The sequence below is a fragment of the Phocoena sinus genome, chromosome 7 (assembly GCF_008692025.1).
Source record: "Phocoena sinus isolate mPhoSin1 chromosome 7, mPhoSin1.pri, whole genome shotgun sequence".
NCBI lineage: Eukaryota > Metazoa > Chordata > Mammalia > Artiodactyla > Phocoenidae > Phocoena > Phocoena sinus.
The window spans coordinates 6,825,857-6,844,869 of NC_045769.1; the positions used below are offsets into that span (position 1 = coordinate 6,825,857).

Below are 19,013 nucleotides of genomic sequence, written 5' to 3' on the forward strand. Positions count from 1 at the left end.
TCATGACCTTTTTTTTTCCTTAAATTCCATATATATGTGTCAGCATACGGTATTTGTCTTTCTCTTTCTGACTTACTTCACTCTGTATGACAGACTCTCTAGGTCCATCCACCTCATTACAAATAGCTCAATTTTGTTTCTTTTTATGACTGAGTAATATTCCATTGTATATATGTGCCACATCTTCTTTATTCACTTATCCGATGATGGACACTTAGGTTGTTTCCATCTCCTGGCTATTGTAAATAGAGCTGCAATGAACATTTTGGTACATGACTCTTTTAAAGGGTATCTTAAGGATAACCTATATAGACAAGCCAGGAAAACAATTAGGGAATCATTCAAATCAAACTCATAAAATAGGAGCACAGAATAGTATACATTTCAATTAACAGCCTCTTCTCTTAGGACTTCTAGATGCTAATAAATATAAATACTGGTTTGGGGACTTCCCTGGTGGTCCAGTGGTTAACACGCCACACTCCCAATGCAGGGGCCTGGGTTCGATCCCTGGTCAGGGAACTAGATCCCTCATGCCATAGCTAGGAGTTCACATGCCACAGTGAAGATTCCACGTACCACAACCAAGACCCAGCACAGCCAAACAAATAAATTAACTTTATATATATATATATATATATATATATATATATAAAAAATACTGGTTTGGAGCTGTCAAATACATTTAGGGCCAGGACTATTAACCTGGTGGATGAACCCTTGAATTAATTTGCAAAATATGGCACATTTAATGCCTTTCCCTGGATCCTAGCTTTCATTAGATTTTCACAAGTCAAAAAAAGGCCAACACCTACTAATTTAGGACTTTATTTAGATTAGATCTTTATAGACAAAAATATTACTGCAAATTCTAAAAGATATCTCTTTGGCTTATGCCTAAAACACTGGTCTATTTGTTTGGCAGGTGACAAAGTGCCAAAATGTAAGAAATGATCAGTAAGTGCTAGTCTACACAAGAGACTGATCTGAAAAGACCAAAGATCTTATTAAAATCTCTTTTATTTAGAAGGCACTGGGGAGACTATGTCAAGAGCATTTATGTAATTCCCAGCAGAGCTGCTGCTTTTGACAGAATAAGCAAAGACAGGTGCTCCTACTGGATGCAAAGTGGTGGTGGAAGGGTAAAAAAGAGGACCCCCGAACTATTTCATAAAAGGCCTCTTGGACTTGGTCTCTTCCAAGACTCAGTAAATATTAGCCAAGGGGGAAAAATTATAGGCCAAGTAAGCCATTTGTGAAGGAAAGATCCTATAATTAGTTATATGATATATATATAGGACTGATATTTGTTCCTGAAAACTATAAAAAATGCTGCCAGACACTATGTTATTTCTGTAGACCTAGTAGAAATTTTTCATTTTATTAACACAAATTATGTTCTGGCACAAATTATGTCAGTATTAATGTTGGTTAGTATTTACTTCCTCTTTAGCAGCAAAAAAGTAACACTATTACTAATCCCTGGTATCTTTAATTTTCTTATAGGTGTTTTTACTGACCAAGGAGTAAAACAAAAATATTTTTAGTGCTATCTGTATTTAATTGCAAGGCATAATCAAAACAGACTATCTGTGTAGATTTTTATCACAAAATCTCTATTCTTTTTTTTTTAAAATTAATTAATTTATTTTTGGCTGCACTGGGTCTTCGTTGCTGCATGTGGGTCTTCTCTAGCTGTGGCGAGCAGGCGCTACTCTTCGTTGTGGTGCGCAGGCTTCTCGTTGCGGTAGCTTCTCTTGATGCGGAGCACGGGCTCTAGGCGCGCAGTCTCAGTAGTTGTGGTGCACGGGCTTAGTTGCTCCGCAGCGTATGGGATCTTCCTGGACCAGGGCTCGAACCTGTGTCCCCGGCATTGGCAGGCGGACTCTTAACCACTGTGCCACTAGGGAAGCCCAAAATTTCTATTCTTATGATATGGTTTTATTATTGTTTTGCAAGTTTCAGCAATTACCATTCATAAGGTGTTTCTGGGTAAAACACAAATTTTGATGGGTTTCAAACTGCTCTAACTGCCAGGGATTTAAGTACTGAGTCATTTTCATGAAAATCAAAGGCCAGGGTAGACAAACTGGGTGCTTTATATGACAACGTGTTCCAGCAAAGGGATCGGTAGAATTGCTCTTGCTCTAAATACATCAGCAGTAGTAACACAGGGACTTCCCTGGGAAGCCCGTGCTCCGCAACAAGAGAAGCCACTGCAATGAGAAGCCCGCACACGGCAACAAAGAGTAGCCCCCGCTCTCCACAACTAGAGAAAGGCCGTGCACAGCAGCGAAGACCCAACGCAGCCAAAAATCAATCAATCAATCAATCAATTTATATATATAAAAAAGTAGTAGTAACACACATGCTTCTTCAGCAGGTCTATAGCTCAGAGGAGGCTGTTTTGGCAAAAGCAAGGCATCTACAGTCTTAACACTCAAGCTCAGGTCCCAGGTTTCACGACTCCCTGTCCACGTAAATCAACCATGTAAATCAAGTAGTGTCTCTGAGTTTTCACCTGTCAAACAGGGGTGATACCCACCTAACGGCACAGGGCTATTGTGAGGATCAGAGGAGATAAAGTAGAGAAAGGTATGATGGTGCTATTTATTGTTGGAGAGTGAGCATGTATGTGCTGCAAGTACGGAAACCGGACAAAGTGGTTCCTATAAAACCCTTCAGTCTATTCTTTGACCTTGTCTTACTATTATTATTTTTTGGTTGTGCTGTGTGGCTTGTGGGATCTTGGTTCCCTGACCAGGGAATGAACTCAGGCCCTTGGCAGTGAAAGCCCGGAGTCCTAACTCCTGGACTTCCAGGGGAATTCCCTGACCTTGCCTTACTAAATATACATGTATATTTAATTGAATATCAAAATGTTAAAAGTGGGCTATGCCCATGTTCAGAATTCTGGGAGAGGATTTCACTAACTCTCATTTCCTGTTTTAATGCCATCCCATTTTGAGTACTCTGAGGTCATTCCTGAAACAATGTCTCATCAAAGAGACTTCAGTCTTGATTTTAGAATCCTTGTCCAATAAGCTATTTGTTAAATACATTTTCCTAGATGATACACCCCTCTGTTTATTCTCAAGCTTAGATACGATGTCAGTCATTTTTTGCTAGGCTATGGCCACTGGCATTATTAAATGCATAAACCACAGCCTGATGTGTAATTTAATTGTAGAGTCCATGACTATAAGATTTTTTATTTTCCTTCTAAAGCCTGTACTATCTTGGAAGATCCCCTGGTCAGTACGTATTTGAGAAAACACAAACGCTAACGTATCTGTAACTCAACAGCATTCTCTAGTCTACTTGGAAACCCAGAGCAAACATCTACTTGGCTGTATCAGCTGGAAAGGATAACTGAGAGGGTAATAATGCGTTGGTCAGATGATTCCTCACACAAAATACTGTATGTTTCAAGAAGATGAACAATTCAAAGACTGCCTGAAAGCAGGGCCAACCAGATGTCACCAACACAGCTCCCTTCTGTTTCTCACTCCAGCGAGATCTCACCTCCGAACACTTCCCAGAGCTTCACCCTCCGATCCATGCCTCCCGTGGCCAGGAGCCGGGAACCCGGACTGAACTGCACGGCATTGACCTCCCCATCGTGAGCGTCCTGCAAGACAAGTGCCCTGTTTCAAACCCAACCCCTGTCATCCCCAAGAAGAAAGGGCCCAATACTGATGGACACTCTGGACCCCTAACCAAAGGTTAAACACCTGTCATTAAAGAGGGGACCCAATCACAAACTTGGGTTCCTAGCCCAGGGTCTCCTGATTCTATTATCATTAAATACTTATAGTTACAGTTCTATTTTTTTAAATGCAGTGCAACCTTCTTAAAAAGCATTCAGAATCTGTGTAAACTAATTGCCTAAAGTTTGTCTTTGCATTAATTTTCCTTCTTCTAAGAATAATGTAATTTCAATCTATACTGTACTATGATCTTAAGAGCTTAAAAGTAAGCCTATGGTTAACTGCCTCTTCTGGCCCAGACTGCATTAATACCACATGTTAAACTATGTATCAAATTAAGGTATAGCATGGCTTCTCATGACTTTAAAAAAAGAAGCCTTTTCTTTTTTTAAAAAGTCTTTCTTTTGGTCTCCCTAATACGAATACATCCTGATATGAGTAGATGGTGGTCCTACTGCCACCCATCAGTGTTAGAGTAGAATCCCAGGTAGCTCTTTCTGGAAACAACACGGCACTACATGTACTAGCAGTGAGGCCTCCGCCAAGTTCCTTCACTTCCCAAAGCCTCAGTTTTCTCGTCTATGAAGAGACTTCTGCAGGTTTTGTGAGCTAGGAACGTGTCCGACCATGACTCGGCCTTTGACAAAAGTAGCAGGTGTTATTTTGGCAGAACCTACATTCTTCACAGGGAGATGTCTGAGAATGGCATCCACGTTGGAACACATGATCTGAAAAGGTGGTGGCATTTGTGTTCAAGATGAGAAAGGAAACCAAATAAAAAGCACCCCATCCCAGAATGGGAAGAGAGAACACTAGACATGACTACAATCTCCTCTCTTAAAAGACCATGGATACTGAAATATTTATGAATGAAATACTATGAGATTTGCTTTAAGTTGCTCCAGCAAAAGTGTGGGCGTGGGGTGGGGGGCAGATAAGATTGGCAAACGTGACTGACTGAAGCCGCCCGACAGGAGGATGTCTGGGAAGTTCTTTTACTCTCTACTTCTGCTTATATTTGAAAATTTCCATAATCAAAAGCCAGGGGCGGGGGACCCTGCAATGCATGAATGATAAATACTAGATCCTTAAACCTGTCATCAATCACTTGCCTAAAAGGTCATTTTGGGAATACAAAATCTGATCTTCACATTTGCTTGGGACTGAAAAAGGTGCCTGAAGTATCGAGAACGTGACTCATGAACCGACTGGAACAGAAACATGATTTCTTATTACTTTGCTTGATCTGCTTTCTCTCCACCCTCTCGTGTCCCAGGGCTGAAAAGCTGTCTGACAGGGGATCAATCTTTTTACCTCCATACAACTCCGTTTTCTTTGTAATGATACCTTTCTACTTCGGAGGTCTCAGATTGAAAACTTGAGATCACGCACCATCACAACCATGGCTGCCTCTCATCAATCTCCTGTGTGGCCGGTTCTGTTGGACGCTTGTCAGCTGTGCACTGCTCACTCTCAGAGACACACACTGACAGAATCCCCAATTATCAGCTGCTCCATTACCCCATACACACGACTTAAGTGTGACAGGAGGGAAAAAATGGGCTGCTGGGAGTTGAGGGCAGGGAAGGCAATGTGACGTTAAGTGCAATCAGACCTTTTACCAATCATCATCGACCTCCGAGGTGACCAGGCCTGTTAGAGAATCACAGGAGTGGAGTGGGAAGGGGCCTTAATAGTCCCCCGTCCAACTCCTCACCCACAGCAGGACTCTCTTTACAACGACCAAGGTGGCTAATCGCTCAGCCAGTTCATTGTATGGAAATAACTATTAAAGTTCCTCTTTATGCCCGGAACTGAAAGCTCCCCCCATATAAACTCCATCCCATTGTTTTTTTCTTTTTTGCGGTACGCGGGCCTCTCACTGTTGTGGCCTCTCCTGTTGCGGAGCACAGGCTCTGGACGTGCAGGCTCAGAGGCCATGGCGCACAGGCCCAGCCGCTCCGCGGCACGTGGGGTCTTCCCGGACCAGGGCAGAAACCCGCGTCCCCTGCATCGGCAGGCGGACTCTCAACCACTGCGCCACCAGGGAAGCCCCATCCCATTTTTACAGCAAGCCTTTCTCTCCCCGAACGTCAGCTCCTCCAACTTACCCCTCGCTACACAAGAGTTAACCCAACTATTTGGGCTTTGCTCTATTCTTCCATCCCCCACCCCATTTCCTAGCCCTGAGCCAGGGACTCTACAATTCCCCAGGCCGGTTGCATGTCCGCTCAATTACCCCAGCCAGGATCTGGATTATCCTTTAGTACTAGGACCCAGCTCCACACTCCAGCTGACAGCCATGGTATCACAGTGGCTTCTGCCCAGGAGTTTCTCTGGCTTCCAACTATGTGCTCCTAATGGTCAGAAGTCACATGGACCTGAGTATAATTTGTGAAGCCAACAGCTGCCCTACTGACCTTTCAAAACAGACCACTGACTAGAAACTCTAAATTGGAGCCAACTGGTGACAACAATTGCATGAATTATTCTCTAATTCCTCACCATCCCAAATTAGCTCTCCCCTTGCCCCACCCCCTCATGCTACCCATCCTCTCAGCCAGTCCTACATTACAGAGGGTGGCTGCAAATAAATTCTGTTCTCTGAAGAGCGGCAAAATACACTAATTTTACTTACCTTATCAAAGCAACTTTGCTTTGCTTTGCTTATCAAAATATAATCAATCCTTTCTATCAGACAGCCAACAGGTTGTCTGATAGAAAGTTCCATATGAACAAAACAATAATAGAAAGCTTAGCTGCAGCAGGAGAAAGGGTCCTTTGTCAGGCTCTGTTTCTTTATGAAGCTTGGTGGGCTGTGGGGATAAATCATACTTACGAAGACACACATTGCAGTCGTTGGCACCCTCACTTCTTTACTAGAGCCAGGATGAGTATCCACGTTATCCTGGGGAACTGGAAAGGAAGACACAGAGCGCCTCCTAAGAAGTAACATAAAGGAAAACATCAGGATGGCACAGGCTTACTGTCCACCAAACTCTCAGAAGGGATTCAAAGACATCTTTTATCAATAGCTTCTTTTCCCTTCTAGACCCTCCAAACCACAGAACGATTCCCCAAATCAGAAGCGACCTCACTCAGTGACAACTGGAAAGACAGTCAGCACTTACCTGTGCTCTCCTTTTCGCTAACCCACGGACTCCAAAACTCAACACTGAAAAGCAATCCTGAACAACTGCTGCCCCCGTCAATAAACAGCTACAAATGTTCTCAACTTAAGGTAACCGCTAGCTCAGAGGGAGCTCGTTGGTATTTTCATAAAACTATTTTAAGATGATTCCTATGCCTGGTTACAATCATCCTCAGCGTACACTTGTGGTCAAGGTGGAGCTGAACACATGCCAAAAGAAAGAGCGACCCGGCCTTGATTACTGTACAGAGCTCAGCCTATTCGCCCGTCTCAGAGGGCTGACAGCATTCCTAGGAGCATGCAAAGCGTCCAGGTTATTAGCACATGTACACGTGATGATTGGTGTAGTGAAGCAGTGATCAGCAATAATTATCAACGACCCACACTTGCATGCTGGGCTAAGAGAGGATAATATTTTCACCTGGCAGCGTCAGAAGAGTGATGTCCCAAAAGGGGAGACTCGGACAGACTAAAGGGTAAGGCCAGAGATCAGCACGCAGCAAGATTAAGAAAAAGGAAGTTGAGGAAAAAAGGAAGAAGCTAAATGAAAAGCTGAAATTAAGGCATCTGTATACTCTGCACTGAAATTCTGGCGCACGTTTAAAAAACGACAACAAATCATGTACATGTACTCAGGTATATTTATACACATATTAACAAGGAAAGGTGAAGGTTTTCTAACCTACCCAAAGATATTAGTGATAGAATCCAGAAGGCCTCCAGCAGGCTGCGAGAGTCGCTTACTAAAGAGGAGGGGAGGATAGGTTTAAACCTTAGAAACATTTTGCCCAAATAATCAATCAAAAACAGTCCACAAAAGTACCTGGGAGCGTTTCCCAATGAGCTCCCAAACCCCAGCTGAGAACCCCTCACAGTACTGAACCAGCAGAAAGCATTGGGAAGGTAGGAGGGAAAACCCAGCCTTGAAGTTTCAAAAGAAATACGGTTCCCTAGCACTAAATTAACTTCCCTGGAAATAATGCTTTAGACGATGAACTGTCTAAGTGACCTAACAACAACTTCTAGTGGTTAATGACCAATCCCATTCTTTTCATCCTGTTTTGGCAAATTAAAAAAAGAAAAGAAAAGAACTCCTGGAGCCCTAGTAAGAATTAAGCAGTATGATCTAAACAATCACCCTGCCTAACAAGGTCCATCTTTCAGAAAGCCACTACACCTTTTCTGCTTCTCCTCACAGCTGGTGGCGGCACTAAGGGACGGCTAGCCTCCTGTTAAGCAGAGGTGACCCGAGAAAGACGGAGACACCCTGGAGCCCGCGAGCCCCATGGCTGAGTGAGCGGGGCTGCACGTTCCAGCTGGGGGCGCCACACCGTTCCCTGGCCCCGCCCACAAGCATGCCGCCGGGCTGCTCCGCCCCTGGCACAGCCCGTCTACTCACGCGGCTGCTCTGCTGACGGCCCGCACCGGAGAGGCCTCCTCAGCGTGATCGGAGGTTTCATCCACAAGGACTTCAATGTCATCATCCCTGGAAAGAAGGGCAAGAGGCTGAGTCTTTGATGCTGCTGAACAGAGCTTTGCTCTGCGAAGGCCGACACCAACACCACTTCCTAATCACACACGGGCTACGTGACTTGGCTGTGACAGAGGCAGTCAAGGCTTCCCTGGAGAAAAAGGAGCTGCCATCTGAGCAACAGCGAAGAAACCATCTGTTCAAGTCAAATCCAGAATTCCAACTGCAAACAACTTTACAAGTGAGCTTTTGCTCTTTTTAGGTCTAAACACAGCTCCCACTTAGAAAGCAATGACATAATGGCTTATTAAGCCTATATTCACATAGCCAGCACTAAGGTAGATTTTTCTCATCAGAAGTCTGGTTTGTAGCTCAAGGGCTCCCGCATGCCAACTGGACTGCAGCACTAAGAAACAGTTCCCGTGAGACGGGCTGAATAACACAGAGGATAGCTAGGGGCAGCTATGGTGTACAAGAAAATGCCAGGATAGGGAGAAGATCCAAGTCAATAAGGAAATGGACTGCTAAAAGGGCAATGAAGTCAACGGGTACCTAAACAACCCAGTTCTAAATATTACTGTAATAGTAAAAGACAGGAAAGCAAGATCTAAACACAATTCATTTTTGACTCTGGGTATTTGAGGCTTATGTTCAAGCATAGCTCTGGGTATTTGCTGTTTCTGACATTTTAGAGAGTCCATTATATTACACATGAGATAATCAAGTCACAGGACCATGCTCCTTTGCTGGTGTTTATCCCACCGGATGCAAAGCTCCTCTGGAATTCCCCTTCCTCCCCGTTTTCCTGGCTGCAGGGAAGGCAAGTAATTATTTTGGTCTTAATGACGTCCTACCGAGTTGCGATCTTCATGGAGAAGCAAAATAATAAAATCTAATAACCCAAGACTTTATTACCAAACGTTTGGATTCATAAGAACTCGAGAGATTTTTCCATGATTAATTATCTGGATTATGTAAATATATACTTCAGAACTTGTTACCAAGCAAGTTAAACCAAGTTCAAGTAAATTTATTTTCCTTGGCTATTGATTCTAGGGTCCCGTGTAACTGAACCCAGTCTTGGCCAGGATTAGAGGAGAACAAAGGCGGGCCTGAAGACAGAGAACAGGCTGGGCTTTCTTCTCTTCTCAGTTGTGGCCTGAGGGTCACTTGTGTCCGCACAAGGGTAACAACAGAACAGCAGACATGGCAAGAGTAACAAACCTGAGCTGAGCCTATGTAAATGGTTTGTTTAAGATAGAGCTGTATAGTTATAAAGGTACTTGGAACAGCGCAAAGGCCCAGGACCACGAGAAAATACCAGCATGTGGTAACGTGTTATCAAAACCTTTCAAAGGTGTTAATGTCCTTTCACCTAGAAACTCTACTTGTAGGAAAGAACAGAGATTAAGAACAGGCCTTTACAGTCAGACACCCTTAAGTTTCCACCCTGTCTCTGCCTTTTCCTTTGTGATATGGGGCAGGATGCTGGACCTTTCTACACCTAGTCACCTGTTTATGCTGGCCAATAAGAGGCAGACAAATGATGCTTTTATAAGCCGTTATTTTTAAGGAACCAAATCTCATTTCCAGGTCAACTATTTAGCTACTTTGTAGCTTTGGGCAAATACACCTGAGATTCATTTTCTACATGTGAAGAGTATAGAAATTATGCACATATAGCTACATCTAAAGCAAAGGCTTGGTATGAGATTTGTTTTCTTATAAATCAAGACCTTTGTCTGGCAGGTGACTCCTGAGTGAATTTAAATCACTCCCCTCCATTTACAAGCAAGCAACATTTAAAAAAACAGAAGATCACAACTCTAATACTATATTCCAGAACCTATTTCAAAGAGGGAGAAGACCCCACATCCTGAACCAGAGCAAAGGGAATGGAGTCACTAAAATTCTCTGAAAACAAAGCTTCAAATCTCAGGGAAGACCCTCCACCCAATTCCAGATTAGGAAAAACTCCATACTGACTCAATTGCTTTTGTTCCAGGAAATCCCAGTTTTTACTCAGGCTTCAAAGGTTTGCCCAAGCTCCACTTGAAGCCACTAACCAAGAAGAGAGCAAGAGACAGAACCCCAGCCCAGCATCACACTGCAACAGCTCCAACCAGAGGCAGAAAACAGGTCGGTCTCAACAGGAAAACAGCGAGGCTGTCACTGGTTAAGGGTGGAGGAAGTCAGAATTCACACTCACAGCTAATGAATATAAACTGAAACAACTTTCTGGAAGGTAATGGGTGTTTTTTATTTGCTGCCCTAAGTCTTTTCGTTTTCCTTCTACATTTTGTAAAATGGTTTTATAGACAGAATATTATAAGACTATTTCAAAACAGCAAATCAAATTACTACGAGCATAGTTTCGATTTGTACATCTCTACTCACTGCTCAGCTGGGAGAGGTTCCTTTGCTGCTTCTGCGAGCTCCTTCTGCAGCCGGGCTTGCCGCCTCCTATTTAAAAAAAAAAAAAAAAGCTCACTATTTATGTCTACTTAAAGAAAGCATGGGGTTTTGGCTCTCAAAAAACTACTTAGTAACACATTTGAATATTCAATGCACTTAAAGTAACAACTACCCTGGACAAAGATACCCAAAGTCCCAAATCCACAACTGTAACTTCAGCAAGGATCCTATTATAATGGATTTCAGAGCAAAGCCCTAGGAGGGATTAGAGAGAGCAGTGAACCAGCAAGGGAGAAGCCTGCCTGTGGGGACCCAGGGCCTCTCAGGACAGAAACATGCATCAGGTTTATCCAGGGTTAGTCATGGTCGAGACTTAGTTTTCTGAAATAAACAGTCTCACACTAACATATCAAGAGCATGAATAATAATAAAAATTCACTTGTACCTAGCATGGTTTTATTATTTTACAGAATTTGACTCATTTAACACTTATAACAAACTTTTTGAGGTTAAGTACTATGATTCCCATTTTATAGACGAGGAAACTGAGGTATAGTGAGACTCTTGAGTCATCAAAATGTACAAGGCTTCAGTTTACTAGGGCTGGACACACAAGTCCTGGCTGCAGCAGAATTTTAATGTCGTCAGCAGTCGCTTCCACTCTCTCCCCTCTCAGAATCATTTTTGTCTTTCCTTCCCAAGCCCTCAATTCAGGAGCTTCCTAACCTTTAATCCTTGGCCTCCCTCTCTTTTCCATGGCAAGTTCACCTCTATCTGTCATTTTTGCCCTCGCTGTGGAGGACCCCCAACCCAGAACTCTAGCACTGCTACTGAGCTCAGGTCAAGAGTTCTGCTGGAATTTTTTAAATTTTTTCTAAATTAAAAAACAACTTTTCTAAGTTTTTAAAAAAGTTTCTACCATAGTGATAATTCTCAAAATAGGGCAAAGTCCTGTAGGTGGCACATCAGAATCTGGGATGGGATGAGGCTCTAGCTTGAAAAAGTGCCTTACACTCTTAATCTTATACCTTGAAGATGAAGAGTCAGTTTTACAGGACAAGTGACAAAAATTACAGGTTAACAAATTTTTCTTAGCTGGAATAGATGACCTATAAACTGTCTTTGAGGGGAAAGCAGAATCCTGGTGCGGGGTGTGTAACACTCCTCTAAAGGAAAGGCACCTGTCTGCAAGGAGTGGGTAAAGGACAGAGCTGGAGTCGCGGGGAGAAAAAAACACCCGCAGCCCAGGCTTCATTACAACAGCGGAAATGTCCTTCTTTAATGCTGACAGCTTCTTACACAGCAGCCACCATGCCTGCCTGTGGGGACACACCCCAGCCTTGCAAGGGAGGCGGAACACAAGCAGCTATTTCAAAAAACAGCGCTCCACTATGACCCAGGTAAACAAAAGCTGCTAGGAGAGGAAGGACATCTAATCTGGGAAATAGGCAGGAAGAGGGAAGGCTTCTAAGAAGGAGGAACTAGTTGAGTCAAGTAACGAAAAGAATCCCCAGGTCCCACACGTGCAATCAGATGGTTATACGTGCAATGGTATATTCCTAGGAAAACATTCCAAAGGACAGAACAAGGGCAGGTATGTAACGTGCCTCACTCCCCATTTTCACTAGAAAGTTCGGGTTGTTCTTGTCCACGGTGATGATCAAGGGCTCTCCCTCTGCAGAACCACACGCCTGCCCACTTCTCCCTCAGGCAGGCTCTCAGCCCGAAGCCTAACAACTTCCACGGAGCCCCGGAGTCCTTACCACCCCTAAGCTGCCCAAGAGTTCCACATATAAGCTGCGCAATTTTACTTAAACATGAGACAGAAAGAATATAAGGACAGCTCACGTTTTCTTAATACAAACTTAAGACGTATATATATTTTGAAAAGACTTTGCAAAATCCCACTGTATGAAAATATCACAATTTCTTCCCCCCACCAAGGGATATACCGCTTCTAATTTCTCACTACTGTGAACAATGGACTATCACAAAATCGTACTTGTGAACAAACCTCATCACTCAGGATAAAGGCCAACAAGTGGGAACCATTCTCAGGTGCCTGCCATCCCCAGGGCCCTCCAGGGGTTAGAGAAACAGCCTTCACATCAGCAATGTGAGGGGCCTGTCCCACCTTCCTCCCAACAATCCTTTTGACCAGATTCACTGAGCTCGTCCACTTCTTTTATGAACTATCTATGCTTTACATCCCTCTGTCTGAATGCTCACCTGTTCCTTACTGACTCTATACTAAGGATACATATTTTATAATAGCATAGCTTATTTGCTTGTTTTATAGTGTTCTTCGATGTTAAGAAACCTACAATTTTTATACAGTCCATTCTTTATTACCATTACTTTTTTTTGGGGGGGGGGTGCTTTTTTTTTACTTTTATTTGCATTTATTTTTTGCAGCATTTATTCCCGGGCCATAAGTTTTTGTTTCTTCAGGTATATCTGTTTCTTCTGGGCAACCTCCTCTTCTGGTTTAGGAACAATCTGTTCTTTTTCAGTAAGGATCATCTCAATGTGGCAGGGAGAGCTCATGTATGGGTTGATCCGACCATGAGCTCTGTAAGTCCTGCACGGCATTTTGTGGGCTTTGTTCACCTGGATGTGCTCAGTGACCAGAGAATCTACATCTAAGCCCTTAAGTTCAGCATTACTCTGCATTTTTGAGCATGTGCAGTAAAAATTCAACACTCTTTTTGGGCCACCGACCCTGCATCCAGCCCCACTGTTTGGCCTGGGCACACCTACCAACTCCATCACTGTAGCGACGGAACGGCACACACTGCTTCTTTAAAGTGACATCCTCCAGATACTTGGTGGCTTTTCGGATATGCATATCCTTAATGGCCTGGGCAGGTTCACAAGTGTTCTTAAAGTGAACATGAAGATCTGAACCTCTGACTTGCATGATTTTGTGGGGTTTTCTGGGTCAAGTGAATAGCGAACCATTTTTAGAGGTCACCTCAGGCTGCTTACTGGAAAAGCTACCATTACTTTTAATGTTTAGAAAGTCCTCCAATACTCCTATTTAGGAATTTTTCATAAAACAAACAGCAGAGAGTAACATTTTTTGCTTCTACCTTTTGGTTTCCGTTTTTACACAGATTTTGAAATCTTTTTGCATATATTATTTGGTAGGATTAGGGCTCTTTGTTATTCTTTAAGGCTCTTTCCTATTCCATGTATTTATTCTTTTAGATAAACTACAATAATCTTTTCAAATTCTGAACTACTGATGTGGGGATTTAAAATAAAATGTTCTAATCTTCTGAACTCATTACTAGTGAGGCTGGCTCACGGTCTTCCTGTACACTAGCCAGATCAGAGTTTTTGCTATGGGTTGGAATAGTTTTACAAAATGGGGCGGGGTGGGGGGATTATAAGCTTTTTCTAACTCTGGTTTAATTTACACTGTTCAAGAACTAGTTTTTCTTCTTGAACACGGAAAGAATTTGCTGGCAAAAATAGCAACGGGCCAAAGCCCTTTTGGGAGGTAATCCTTTGCTCAGCTGTAAAAGTGTTCTTATAAATGCAAATTTCTTTCACACCCACCCCCACTATTTCTAATTTTGTTAGTGCTTCCTGGTGCCCCCACCCTGTGGTCAGAGCTGCCAGGTTGGCTCCCTTCTTTTCTAAGAACTAGGTTCGACTTCATTAAACAATGGAAATCACTGACTGCCGACTCATCTCCCACCTCGAATCCTTCTCATTCTCCGCATTTAAGCGATTAGCTTCCTGGGCTTTCTCAGCCATCCATCTGGTGACCAGCTCCTGGTTCTCCTCAGTAGTCTTCCTCAGTTTCTCCTCCAGGGCAGTGAAAGTGATCTGCAGGGCATCATATTCATCCTTCAGGGTCTGGTTGGCTCTTTCAAGGTCCTGAAGCTTAGTGCGTAGTTCCAGGCACTCGGTCTCGAGATCAGAGATGGTCTGCAAGCATTCTGCAATTCTGAAAACACGACGGGAGAGGGATACTGCACGAGAGCTGTGTGAGCTTGGGCACCAACAATGACCTCAGCCATCACAGCAGGCACCTCACTTGGCCAAGCCCAGCCCCAGGGGTTTACAGGACAATCCCATTAACGGAGAGGAAACACCTAGGGCAAAATTCATCCAGACTATGAATGACTAGTTAAAGTATCTTTTAGAAAAACAGGATGGGAAGGAAGAGGGAGCTTTTGATGCTGAAATAGTGTAGTAATGGGAGATTAAAAGGAGGCTGGGTATCTTGGGCATTCCATCAGCTCTATCACTCACTGAGTGTGAATGCCTGAGCAGGCTCCCCACCTTTCTAAGCCTCTAGAGAGCCCTCTCTGCGGAGTAAGGGAAAAGGCACAGATGAAACCCAGGCTCCCCTCCAGCTCAAAGATCCTAGGATTTGGAGTCCCTGTTTATCTTGACCGGTAGGCTTCTCCCAGATCAAGAACAACCCCGCCCACAAACTCATCCCCGTTCCCAATGGCCGGGCACTGGGCTATCTTGGTCCCATCCCCACCACAGAAGACACCCACTCCCCCAGGCAATGGCCATGGGGAGAACTGTGAATGCCTCAGGGACACTTCCAAGAGCGAAGCTGACTTCTCAGGGGTGTGCTGGGGCCCTGGAGGTCAGAGGGCACTCTTCTTGTCTTTTCCATCCTCAGAGGGTAGAAAAGGACCCCAGGCTATGTATGCACAGAAACGAAACTTGTGCTGAGCCCAGTGTGGCTACTGTTTGCCACCGATCACCACTGGCCCCGCTCACAAGAGTACAGTAAAACAGGCGGTGAGATCCCACGACCAGTCCCGAAGGAAGCGTGCTCTCTACTCACTTGGCTTCATTCATCTGCATCTCCTTGTCCTTCTGCTGCATTTGGTTATTCAGGTCAATCACCAACTGAGCTAACTGGGGGTAAAGAAGAACACTTTCATAAACAAGAGATTTTAGGACCTCAGCTGGAAACTCCTAATTGCGGTTTACTTTAAAGAAAAAAACAGGTGCCTGTGCGGTGGGGCCAAGGCACCAAGAAGAAACGAGCTGGGTGGCCGAGAGGAGAAGGGCCAGCGGGGCTGCGCGGGGGCGCAGTGTGCGCTTTCCCTGTTGAAGGCAGCCTTGGATAGACGAGCAACGCTCCAGGTGACCGCCAGGTTCCTGCTGAGAACGCCTGGCTACCCCTCCACCCCAGCTACCTTTTCCGACTCTTCAGCTGATAATCAATTCAGCTGAAGTAATGGTAGGTTGCACTTCTTCATAGCTTGCCATTAGACCACCACCCAGTGTAAACACAGCCCAGGACTTGATTCTTCCTAATGGATTTTTCTGAAATTGCAGGTTTCACGCTTTATGAAGGTATTAGTTAAGACTTTCAATCAATCAAGGAGTAAGCTTCTTTCTTTTTATGTTTCTCCACTCGTACCTTTCATGCCATCTTGGAGCATGACAACCTGGCTGTTATCTCAATGGCTTGCCCACCTGCTGACAGAGCTCTCACATCTTTTCTGTTGTTTCATTCCCACAGATAGAGCTGGTGATGCCGTATGTAGCCAGGATGGCTGCAAATTCCAGTGGGAGTGCCTGCCCCACCCCCCGACCCCCAAGACAGACGAGAAGAGGAGCTATCTTTACCTCCCCACGTTTCTTGTGTAATTCAGTCAGTTCTTCTTGGTGTTTAATCCTCAGCTGGGCCATTTCTTGCAGCTGACTATCATTCCATGCACCATCATGCCCAGGACTAAATGCCCCAACCAGGCAGATGAAGAGAACGTGCAAACAAGAGAAAAAAAAAAAATCAGACCCCAGAGCCCTTCAATCAGGCACTGGAACAATAACTTTAGAATTTCAAACCTGTACGTGACAATATAGCCAAGAAAGCAGTTCAGTTCTCCAGGCCAATAGAGTTATAAGTCACTACAAACCTAAAGTAGAAAGTAGGAGATATGAGACACAGGGTAAAACCAACCAGCCACAACCCATACCACCAGCTGCGTCAGGAATAAAGGATGGATTCCAGAATAAAGTTCAGGTAAATGGGGAGGAGACAACGAGGTCCACTCACCCGACAAGTATCTAAGTGCCGGCTCTGTGCTAGGCACTGTTTTGGTGCCTAGCGGGGAGAAGGCAGGGAACAGGAAGCTGTACAATCGGCTAAGAGTAGGCAGACAACAAATGAGTAGATGGATGGAGTCAGGTGGTCAGATATGCTGTGGAGAAAAACTAAGCAGTGTAAAGAAGGGGACAGAGCGACAGGGCTCCTGTTCCATGTGCGGTAGTCAAAGGCATCCCGAGAGGTGACACTTGACTGAAGACTGGAAAGAGTGAGGAACAAGCCACGCGGACCTGGGGGCGGGGCCCTGTGAGTGGAGGGAACAGCTGGGGGCAAGTGTTGGAGAGGCTGGGGGCAAGTGTGACCGCAGCGCCCGGGGCAGGGGGTGTAGGGAGGATCGGGGAGGCCACGCAGAGAGAGCCTCGCAGGCCCCCGAGGACTGTGGCTTTTCCTATGCATGACTGGAAGCCGCCGAGGGTTTTGAGCAGAGGAACGACTTACGTTTTGAAAGGATCGCTACAGCTGCTGGGTGGAGAGCACACTGCAGGGGTTAAGGGCAGAAACAGCGAGACCAGTTAGCAAGCTATTACATATTCCAGACTCAGAAAGTGCAGATCGGGACAAGGTGACGGCAGCGGAGGCGGTGAGACGTGGTCAGATCCTAGCTAGATCCACTCTGGAGAGACTGCAGGACTTGCCTTTGAATTGGTTGTGGGGAATGACAGAAAGACAGGAGTCGAGGACAACTCCAAGGCTTTTGCCCTGAGTGGCTATTAAAGGTAGGCGTCACCTACTGAGGCAGAAGGACTGGGGCAAGAGGTTGGGGGAGGCCTGAAGAGCGAGTTCACCGTGGACATCCAAGTGGGCATGTCAAGTGGAAACTGCATATTGTTAAGAGTCTGAACTTCAAGTAAAGAGGTCCAAGCTGGAGGCTGACATATAGAAGCTGTCAGCAAACAGATGTATCTAAAGCCATGCACGGAGCTCAGGCCACCTCGAGAGTCAATGGAAGTTGGGAAAGTTTGCATACTGTCTCAGAAATAACAGCAGGTGAACAGAACTGTGGATCTGTAATTCAGGAGAGGGGTCTTGGCTGGAGTTACAGGTGTAAATTATCAGACTACAGTGAGTAGCTAAAACCACTCCCCAGGGAAAGCACACAGATGGAGAAAAGGAAGATGGCTGGCAAACCAGGATGCCACCATCTGAAGCGGGGGCGGGGGCACTATCTCTTCCCAATGACCGATAAGAAATAAAGAGGGAAAAGGCGGCAGAGTGATGCTCCCTCCTAAGTCTACCCTCCATCTCTAAAGGCATTTTTCTTACATGTTCTAAGATACACTAATATTGCATTCTTTGAGGCAACACAGTGCTTCCCCAATCTTGGCCCATGAACTAGAAGCCAAGAGACTAGAAAGCGGCACGTACCTTATAAGAAACCACCCTAACTTAGGCAGAAGAAGCAACAGGCCTGGGTGATTGACTGCAATATGGGGATTAGAAGGAAAAGAAATAATTTTTATCAAATCCCCTTATTTCAATGCAAAGCAATGTGAAATATGCAAAACATAAAGCTAGTCTGTTCCTCTAAGAAGGAAGCTGAAGAGAATCCTGAGAAAACGCAAGGATACAGGGCACTCATTCCTCTGCTCAAAGCCTTTTACCACTTCCAATTTTATTCACAATAAAAGTCAAACTTCTTACAAAAGCCCAATAACAGTGCTTCACTAGGCAGAAAAAAAAAGAATCACCTAGAGAGTAGGTTTTAACAGATTCTTGGGCCCCATCCCAGAACGATTCATCAGGTCGATGTAGAAAAGGGTCAATAATCTGCATTTCTAACATGCTCCCCCGGGTGTCTCGGATACTTCACAAGGACTGAGTAGCCACTAAAGCAGTGGTTTTTATATGTTAGAGGTCATCAGAATCACCTAAAGGTTCTTAAAACAAGACTACTGGGCGCCACCCCTAGAGTTTCTGAAACAGGAGCTCTGGGGTGAGGCCCAGCATTCTGCGTTTCTAACAAGTCTCTGAGGCTGCGGTCTAGCGGCCATACTTAGAAAACTGCTGGAATCAACTCTTTCTCAGGGATGAGTTTCACTTTGATTTATTCGGTAAGCAAAGGCATTAAAACACTTAAAGAGAGGAGTCAGATAATTGATGAGATAAAGCTTTTTAAGCACAGTGTGTTTTAAGATTAATTAGAATGCGACGGGCAGGACTTGAGAGCCCAAA

At 44.6% G+C, this 19,013-nt stretch overlaps 1 protein-coding gene, 1 non-coding gene and 2 pseudogenes across 3 annotated transcripts in view; all 4 read right to left on the bottom strand.

The window, feature by feature from the left end:
- LOC116756491 overlaps positions 1-13,396 on the bottom strand; it is a 264,380-nt pseudogene extending 250,984 nt beyond the window's left edge.
- The window catches only part of ATG16L1 (autophagy related 16 like 1), a 46,937-nt gene that overhangs the window by 21,934 nt on the left and 5,990 nt on the right, over positions 1-19,013 (bottom strand). Inside the window, exons 3-10 of one of the 2 annotated variants that reach the window (XM_032636891.1) lie at positions 16,361-16,466; positions 15,567-15,640; positions 14,454-14,705; positions 10,730-10,795; positions 8,261-8,347; positions 7,548-7,604; positions 6,550-6,652; positions 3,526-3,631 (exon numbers count right to left, since the gene is read on the bottom strand). In XM_032636891.1, the coding sequence (XP_032492782.1) occupies positions 3,526-3,631; positions 6,550-6,652; positions 7,548-7,604; positions 8,261-8,347; positions 10,730-10,795; positions 14,454-14,705; positions 15,567-15,640; positions 16,361-16,466 (851 nt within the window). The remainder of the gene's footprint in view (positions 1-3,525; positions 3,632-6,549; positions 6,653-7,547; positions 7,605-8,260; positions 8,348-10,729; positions 10,796-14,453; positions 14,706-15,566; positions 15,641-16,360; positions 16,467-19,013) is intronic. The other variant, XM_032636892.1, reaches the window with a different exon arrangement.
- On the bottom strand, positions 5,072-5,347 carry LOC116757218. Its single transcript, XR_004350870.1, has one exon.
- Positions 13,166-13,708, bottom strand: LOC116756490 (annotated as a pseudogene).